General features: G+C 45.8%; 1 protein-coding gene across 1 annotated transcript; it reads right to left on the reverse strand.

Annotated features, from left to right (window-relative positions):
* Positions 1–6,971: 6,971 nt before the first annotated feature.
* Positions 6,972–8,961, reverse strand: LOC145122307 (uncharacterized). Its single transcript, XM_079057928.1, has 2 exons — positions 7,661–8,961; positions 6,972–7,170 (listed from the first exon to the last, which is right to left on the reverse strand). Exons 1-2 carry the CDS (start codon positions 8,959–8,961, stop codon positions 6,972–6,974), a joined length of 1,500 nt encoding a protein of 499 aa, XP_078914054.1.
* Between the last annotated feature and the right edge of the window lie 492 nt (positions 8,962–9,453).

The raw sequence follows: 9,453 nt of genomic DNA on the forward strand, positions 1-9,453 counted from the left end.
AGTCCATTAATTAACACATAGGTTACATAAAATGAAGAGTCTTCATTTTAATAAACTAATAACTCATAAGTTATGAAGTTGAAAAGTTTTGAATAGTTACAAAACTTGCCCTCAAGTTTTTGAACATGTAAAGTCACTTTAGAAAACTTTAGTTCCAACCCCTAGAATTTTAAAAGTTAAAATTCAACCCTTATACTTTATAATATTATAAGTTAATAATATATATGTATAAGAACAAGTCGTTTTACCGTTAGTAGGCCTCATTCACGAAGCCGTTCTATAAGTGGGGTATAAGGTTGTTGCCTATAAAATGGCAGCTTAATGGGTGTCCACTCTCACCCACCGCTTTCTTGACTGGTGGAGGGTCGTTAGCCGAACGGGTAGGACAATGACTTTAAATCCTCATTAAAACTATGATGGTTATATAGTAACTAAATGTTTTTTACAAATTCCCAATCTTAGTTACTTTAGGAAAAATATGAATATGGTGCTAACCCATGAAATTACACTTTGCACTTTGCTTAAGTCGTTAGTGGAGTGTGTGTGGTTAACCGGCACACTAACCTGGACTTAACAAGGTAGGCAAAGGGTGGCTTAAGGTTTATAATAGATCGGTGGAGCGCGCGTGGTTAACCGACACATCGATTAGGTGATAAACATTAAGAGTACCAAGTAATTTGCATGGTTAATTCACACCTTGTTCTATGATCCTCGGCATCCCAGTCACAAAACTTGAAGGGCACATTCGAGATTGAAACATGCCACTGAAAAGTTCAATGAATCTCAAAAGAATCTAGGAGTTTCAAAACCAATTAAAAACCTAATAATTTATTTCGTTTTTCATGGTGGAAATTGGTGAATCGTCATTCACCTACCTTCAAATATTTTATAGCTTGGATTATGGTATCCCTCTTCTAAGTTATAAAATATTGTGTTGGGTCCTAGCCTTAATATAACATTTGGGTGTCTTATTAAGGACTATCTTTATATCTAATCTAAACTTGTCATTCTTTCTTTTCAGATGTCTTCCAACAATGCTACTTCTGGCTCAAACCCTACCGGCTCCTTCTCTCTCATGAACCTTTGTGGGAGAGTCATCTTTGATGGTTCCAACTTTATGGATCGGATCCGGAACATCAGGATGGTCACTCGCTACGAGGACAAGGAATATGTCCTCGATAAGGAGCTTAAGGAACTTGATGAGTCGTCTGCTACTCCTGAGGAGATCGCTGAATACCGAACTCATGAGAGAGATGCCACCAAAGTGGCATGTATCATGTCGGCCACGATGACAGCCGAGCTCCAAAAGTCCTATGAGGACTATTACTCTTTTGAGATGCACCAGGACTTGATGGACCGCTACCATCAAAGTGCTCGTCAAGAGAGGTATGACATCATCTACTCCATGATAACAACCCGGATGAAGGATGGTGAACCCATCACAGGCCACATGCAGAAAATGCAAAGGTATGTGGACCGTTTGCTGAAATTGAATGTGAACTTCCCCGAGGAGTTGGCAATTGACATCATTTTGCACTCTTTACCTTCGTGTTATGATCAATTTCGGATGACATATCACATGAACAAGGAGGAAGTTACACTCAACCAACTTCAAGGACTTTTGAAGACCGCGGAAAGTGGTCTTAAAGGTAAGTCGGTTGTTACTATTCCTACTCCTACCGCGGCCCCTGTCTTGGCAATCGGGCAAGGTAAAGGGAAGAAGAGGAAGAGCCCTTCGAAGGGTACCAAGGGAAAGTCCCTTGATGGATCCTCTTCAAGTGGAACCAAAATAGGTTATGTCACTCCTTTTGCCAACCCTAAAGAGGCTGAATGCTTCTATTGCCATGAAAAGTCGCACTGGAAGCGAAACTGCCCAAAGTATCTGCAAGATGTTAAGTATGGGAAAGTGAAACCGAACCATGCAGGTATTTACACTATATTGTCTAATAACTCACCATATTCTAATTCTTGGGTCCTTGATTCAGGTTGTGGTATTCATATATGTTCTGATTTGCAGGGACTAAGAAGAAGTGAGAATGTGGAGCATGGGAAGATAAACTTAATCATGAGGAATAGGAAAGCTTCACCTGTCACCAAGATTGGAGTTTATTCTTTGTTGCTAAGTAGTGGGTTAACATTAGATTTGAATAAATGTTGTTACTCGTCTGAAATGGCGAGAAATATTATTTCCTTTCATGGTTTGTACAAACAAGGGTTTACCTTTTCGTTTGATAATGAATGTGGTGGTATTAATGCTTTCTTTAATAATGTTCTTTATTTTAAAGCATTACCTTGTGATGGTGTATATGAAACTGTTTCGGTTGTAGATAACCTAGGAAATAATGTGTTGAGTATTGATTCTTCCACTAGGTTGGATAAAGCATCATTATGGCATTGTCGTCTTGGACATGTAAGCAAGAAACGCATAGGCCAACTCCAAAAGGATGGTGTCTTGGAGTCATTTGACCTAAAGTCGGATGATAGTTGTGAATCTTGTTTGCTTAGGAAAATGACAAAGTCATCCTTCACTGGTACTTGTGCTAGGGGTGAAGGTTTGTTGGATCTTGTACACACAGATGTGTGTGGACCCTTCAGAACTGCCACAAGGGATGCTAACCGCTTCTATGTGACTTTTGCTAATGATTATAATAGATATGGATATGTCTACTTAATCAAGCATAAGTCAGAAACCTTTGAAAAGTTCAAAGAGTTTAAACAGGAAGTGGAGAATCAGTTGGGCATGAACATTAAGATGCTTCGATCCGATCGAGGTGGTGAGTATCTTAGTACAGAGTTCCTTGACTCTCTTAAGGAATGTAGGATTGTCTCACGATTGACACCTCCCAGGACACCAGAGTTGAATGGTGTGGCTGAGAGGCGTAATCGGACCTTGTTGGACATGGTTCGTTCCATGATGAGTCGAGCTTCGTTAACAATCTCATTTTGGGGGTATACCTTAGAGACTGCCGCCCATATCCTTAATCTAGTCCCTACAAAGAACGTTGCCAAAACACCTCATGAGTTGTGGACTGGGAAGGTTCCCAATCTAGATCACATCAAGATTTGGGGTTGCGAGGCTTTCGTGAGGCGCGAGACTCACGATAAGCTCGAACCTCGAAGTGAGAGGTGTATTTTTATCGGCTACCCACAGAAATCCTTTGGTTACCTCTGCTACAGACCAAGTGATAATGTGGTCTTTGTAGCAAGGAGAGGAGTATTTCGCGAGAGAGTTCATAAGCCAATGAAACAGTGGGAGACAAATTGACCTTGAAGAAATTCAAGAGTCAAATGGTGAAGGAACCTCAAACCCTAGCAATCAACCTGAGGAGGAAACTCTTGTTGATCCGACTGACGAGTCTGTACCTCTGAGGCGATCCACGAGAGTTAGGAATGCACCTAAGCATTAATATGGTTTCCATATTACTATGGAAGGTGATACACTTATCAGTGATAACACACTGGTAAGTCTAGATGAACCTAACAGTTATACGGAAGCCATGGCAGGCCCTAAGGCTACTAAATGGAAAGAGGCTATGGACAGCGAGATACAGTCCATGTATGAAAATCAAGTTTGGAACTTGGTTGACAATGTACCAGGTCGTAAGACAGTCGGGTGCAAATGGATCTTCAAGAAGAAGACCGACATGGATGGTAATGTACACACTTATAAGGCGCGACTGGTTGTAAAGGGCTTTTCTCAAACTCTGAGAGTTGATTATGATGAGACCTTTTCACCAGTAGTAAAGATTAAGTCTATTAGGGTTATGTTAGCCATTGCTGCATTTCATAATTATGAAATATGGAAAATGGATGTCAAAACCGCTTTCCTTAATGGAAAGTTGGCTGAGGATGTTTACATGAGTTAGCCAAAGGGTTTTGTCAGTACAGAGTACCCTAATAGAGTGTGTAAGCTTGAGAAATCCATCTATGGATTGTGATGTGACCTGGCTCCGAACCACTTGTCGTGAGAGGGATTTGTCGTTCCTTAATCCTGAGAGGTCACACAAGAAAGGAAACCGTCAGCCGTTTTCCGGGACTTGGTCCCGAAAAGACGCTCCGACGGTCAAGTTAGTATTCTGAAGGTTATAGTGGAGGTATAAGACTGGAGAAGGAATGACTTGCCTTACCGGGACCAAGGTGAGGTCCTTTTATAGTGGAGATCTTCCTCGGTCCGTACTAGGGACCGGTACTGCAGTCCCGACAGGATTCGTCGCTCTTATAGGGGAGTCCTGCTCCACATTCGTGTTCAGCCCAGTGATTGGTCCAGACGATTGTGCTCTGTGTGGACGCTTTGTCGCCTGGAGCCATTGTCTCTGGGTTGTGGCTAAAAGACAATATTCTGGCGAGGGCGAGCCTTCTATGCGGTCGCCTCGCGGGAGTCCGGGGTCGCTGAGTCGGCTCCCCGTCGGAGGCACTTTGTCGAGGCTCGCATGCTTCGGGCCCGCTCTAAGGGGCGCGTCATCAAGTCCCCCAGTCCAGTAGTCATATCGTATGCTACCTAGCTATGATGTTCTGGACTTAACTATTGGTACACGTTTCGTTGTCTCACTCAGCTGTCACTTCATATCCAGCGATAAGACGTTTCGACGTACGTGCGGTGGTTACGTAATGTGTCATAGATTTTCGCAGACCGCGCCTTTTTTCCTTTTATTGCTTCTTCAAACGGTTTCCTATTTCATTTCTCCTTCCGCCTTTTCAGCCTCCTCTCTCTTTCTCTGTTTTCTTTCCACCAATCCCTAAAGGGGTTTTCTGCGAACTGGATGCCATTGTCGCTGATCAGGACCCTTGGTATCCCAAATCTTGTCACGATGTTTTTTCCAGGAAAACTTGATTACTTGTTTTCCCATTGATGCATGCCATTGGCTCTGCTTCTATCCACTTCGTAAAGTAGTCGACCGCCACAATTAAGAATTTTACTTTTCCAGGTGCTTCTGGGAAAGGACCGACTATATCGATTCCCCATTGGTACAAAGGCCAGGGGCTAACTATGCTTGTTAACTTCGATGGCGGGACTTCTTGCGTTGGTGAGAAAGTCTGGCACTCCACGCAGGTCCGTGTTAGCTCGACCACGTCCTGGTGTATATCTGGCCAGTAGAGGCCTATGCGTAATACCTTGCCTGTGAGCGCTCTTGCTCCCTTGTGAGCTTCGGCCGACCCTGCATGGGCTTCTTTTAGGGCCAGCTTTCCTGCTGCGCCATCTATGCACTTGAGCCACGGAGCCGTATGGCCCTTCCTGTACATCGTCCGTTTTATCATCGCGTACTGTGGGGCTCATATCCTTGTCTTCCGAGCCTCCGCGTGGTCGTCAGGAAGTATGCCATGTTGTAGGTAGTCTATGATGGGCGTCATCCAGTTGGGTTGTGCTATTGATAGGGAATTGACCTGCCGCTCGTCGATGCTCCTTTCTTTCAGTACTTCCACCAATACTTCTTTTGAGAGTTGTCCAAAGCATGTTGACGCCAGTTTGCTGAGGGCATCTTCTCTCTTATTACTTCCCCTCGAGATTTTTTTTATCTCAAAGCTCCATTCACTTGTCTTTTGTTTCGAACTCCCCTGTCACCTGGTTAGCCGCCAAGCCCGAGTCGGTCAGGGCTGTGACTCTCTCCGCCCCCATTGTTACCACTAATCTGAGGCCGGCCAAGAGAGATTCATATTCTGCCTCGTTGTTGGACGTGTGAAAATCGAAGCGTAAGGCATAACTGAGTTCTTCTCCCGTTGGGCTAGTTAGGATCAACCCTGCACCTGATCCTTCTTTGCTGGAGGCCCCATCTGTGTAAAGGGTCCACCGTTGGTTGTCCTCTTTCTTCGAGCGCACTTGATTGTCTGCCTTGGTTGCTTCTTGCTGGAGTTCTCCTGGGACTTCAAGCAAGAAATCCGCTAGGGCTTGCCCTTTGATGCTTGCTCTGGGGTGGTAGGTGATGTCGTGCTCTCCTAGCTCTATGGCCCATTTTGCAAGTCGTCCTGACGTCTCTGGCTTCAGGAGTATTTGTTTGATCGGGAAATTTGTCAATACCTCTATTTGGTGGGCCTGGAAGTACCGACGGAGTCTCCGTGCTGTATAGACTAAGGCGAGCACCAGTTTTTCGATGACCGAGTAGTTCATCTCCGGTCCTTGTAGTGCCCGACTCACAAAATAAACCGGTAGTTGGCGTCCCTGTCTGTCGACCATTAGCACCGATGAAATTGCATCTTTTGATGTGGACAGGTACACTTGCAATACCTCTCCGGGTATCGGGTTGGCCAGAGTGGGGAGTGCGTGGAGTACTTTCTTTATCTCTTGCAGTGCCGATTCGGCTTATGTGGTCCATTTAAAGTTGTTTTTCTCTATGCACCCTTTCAGCGTATTGAACAGTGGCATGGCTTTTTCAGCCGACTTGGAGATGAACCGACTAAGTGCGATCAACTTTCCATTCAAGGCTTGTGCATCCCTCAGCGTGCAGGGTGAAGGTGTTTCCTCTAGCTCATTTACCTTGATTGGGCTTGGCTGGATCCCTTCCTTCGTCACATAGTATCCCAAAAATTGACCATCCTCGACTCCGAAAGTGCACTTGGCGGGGTTTAATTTCATCCTAGCCTTCTCCAGAGTCTGTAACGTTTCTTCTACATCTCGTAGCAGCATGTTCTCGTCCGGGCTTTTTATGACCATATCATCGACATAGACTTCAATGTTCTGACCGATTTGGTTGATGAACAGGGAATCCACGAGCCGCTGATAGGTTGCCCCTGCATTTTTTAGTCCAAACGGCATTTTTGTATAACAGAAGGTGCCATGATCCATGTAGAAAGCCGTTTTCTCTTCACCGTTTGCATTCATCAGTATCTGGTGGTATCCTTTGTATGCATCTAGGAAGCACTTCCATTGGAAACCTTGCAAAGACTCTACCTTTTGGTCTATTTCTAGTAGGGGGTAACAGTCTTTGGGACATGCTTTGTTCAGGTCGGAGTAGTCAATGCACATGCGCTAGCTACCGTCATTTTTCCTCACCATTACCGGGTTGGCGATCCATGTGGGGAAGATTGCTTCTCTGAGGATTCCTGCGCTCGTTAGCTTTGCCACTTCCATGTTGATTGCCTTGTTTCAATTCCCTCCCTAGACCCGCTTCTTTTGCTTCATCTCCTTGGTTCCTGGCTTTATCATCAGCTTGTGTTCTATAATTCCTCGATCGACCCCTACCATGTCAGCGGGGGTCCATGCAAACACATGTTTGTACCTTTGTAGTAGTAGGACCAGTGCTTCTCTTGTTTTTGCAGGGAGGGTCGTCCCTACGGCTACCCGTTGGTCTGGATGCTCCCTGTTGATTACTTCCCCCTGTCCGACAGATCTGGTTTTGGGCTTTTGGTCTCTGCTGAGATATCTTTTGGTTGCATGATTTCGTAACATTTGAGTTCCTTCGGTGGTGTGGCCAGAACTACGCCCGATCCCTGACTTGTGCTGAATTTGACTATCTCGTGGACCGTCGATGAGACTGCACGGAATCTTAATAGGGCTGGGTGTCCCAATATGATTTTGTGTTCTGAGGGGTGTCGTACGACTACGAAGTCGATTAGGGCAGTCCGTCGTCTAGTTTTGTCCTGACTGACTAGTGTGAATGGTAAGTGGATCGTACCTAGCGGCCATAGTCTGTGCCCGATGAATCCCATGAGCTGGCATGTGGCTGGCCTTAAGCCTTCTTTCCACGCGCTTGGCAACAGTTTGAAACAGTGCTCATAGATGATGTCTGCTGAGCTTCCGGTGTCGATGTATACCCGATGGATGACTGCATTCTTGATTGATCCCTGAATGACAAGGGGGTAGCTCTCATTCCACCCGGTTGGGCGTGGGTCGCGCATGGAGAATGTCAGCCCCTGCATTGCCTCTGTGATGTCTCGCGTGCCCTCTATACGCTCCGCCCTCCCCCTTTTGTGGTGGATTGTTAGAATCTCTAGTTTTTGCTCCATTTTTCTGGGAGCGTCTTTTGGGTTGTCTGCGTCGAACTTGGCCTGTAGACTTTTTGCGATTTCTACCACATTGCCTTTCAGCTGTTTCTCTTCGATTTCCCTTTTTAGCACCGCGCAATTGACTGTGTCATGCGTTCGACTCTTGTGGTATTCGCAGTATCGCGTTTTAGTGCCTTTTGCTGCTGGCTTCTCATCGACCGTGTATACTTCTGTCCGTCTACCCCGCTTGTCGTCCCTAGAGAAAGGTTGGAAACGGCTTGGCGGTCGCCTGTCTCGACTCATGAATCTGTTACTTCCTCGAGGGTCGAGAGGGATTGTGGGGTAGTTATTACGCCTCCCAGCAGAAGTTTTCATGGCATTGAGGTACGCCTGCTTTGATGCTTCACCTTCTTCTTGGCGTAGGTAGCGCTCCACTCGTTCTTTTAGTTCGGCCCTTGTTTTGGGTTGTTTGCCCATGAGTTTTTGGGATAACGATCCCGACAACAGTCCCCAGGTGAATGCGCCTGCGATTAGCCCTTCATCGTGACCTTGGATATCTAACGTTGCCTTGGTGAATCTGGCGAAGTAGTCCTTGACTGGTTCTCCTTCCCTTTGTTTGCACCCAATGATTGAGTGGCAATCACCTTTGTATTTCCGGAGTTGCATGAAGTTCGTTAGGAACAAGTATTTCAACTGGCTGAAGTTGCTAATGCTGCCTGGTCGTAGCGTTTTGAACCATGTTCCTGCGTTACCGTCCAAGGTAGTGGGGAAGTACGTACACCAGAATCTCCCATCTAACTTGAGAGACGTCATGGTCCACTCGTACGTGTCGATATGACTATCTGGGTCGGTAGTTCCATCATACATCTTAAGGTGGGGTAGTTTAGCGGTGTTGGGGGTTTCGTATTCCAAGAGTTCCTTGACGAACGGCGACAAAATGCTTCGTGACGAGCAATCTTGGGTTGGGATTTGCTGGTTGAAATGATATCCTGGTTGTTGCATTGCCAGGAAAGGTTGTACGAGCATGTTGTTGTAGGCACTCATATCTGGTATCGGTAAACCGTACTGGTTAAGCGGCTGGTTCAAAGTTGGAGATTATATGTCAAAGGGATTTGTTGCTGGATTAAGGGCGTCTGTTGTTGGGCCATGGGTATTGGTTGTTGGACTATGGGTGTTTGCTGTTGGGCCATGGTTATTGGGTGTTGGGCAATGGGTGTTTGATGTTGGGCTATAGATATCGGCTGTTGGGCTACGGGTGTTTGCTGTATCGGCTGTTGGGCTATGGGTGTTTGCTGGTAAAAAGAAGATGGCATCGTTGGTGTGGTGCCTGATGTTAGTAATTGGTGGTTTCGTGGTTGTGATGCAGCGCTCGTATTAAACATGGTGCTGTGTGCGTATAGGTTATTTGCGGGAGGTGCGACGACCGTTATTTGGGTGCCATGAGGGGTAACGGTGTTGAAGAATGGAAACGACGTGGTGAATATTGGCTGGTTTTGGGGTACGGTAGTATGTGCAATGGTGGTGATAGGAATTAAG

Source organism: Lactuca virosa, chromosome 6 (genome assembly GCF_052849685.1).
Source record: "Lactuca virosa cultivar CGN04683 chromosome 6, Lactuca_virosa_CGN04683_v6, whole genome shotgun sequence".
NCBI classification, from domain to species: Eukaryota; Viridiplantae; Streptophyta; class Magnoliopsida; order Asterales; family Asteraceae; genus Lactuca; species Lactuca virosa.

Bases quoted from the DNA above. Each gene is read 5' to 3' on its own strand.
- LOC145122307 (XM_079057928.1), bottom strand. From the start codon at position 8,961: ATGAGTGCCTACAACAACATGCTCGTACAACCTTTCCTGGCAATGCAA. The intron at 7,171-7,660 runs GCCAGCCACATG...CTGACATGGTAG, and splicing joins GCGTGGAAAGAAGGCTTAAG to GGGTCGATCGAGGAATTATA.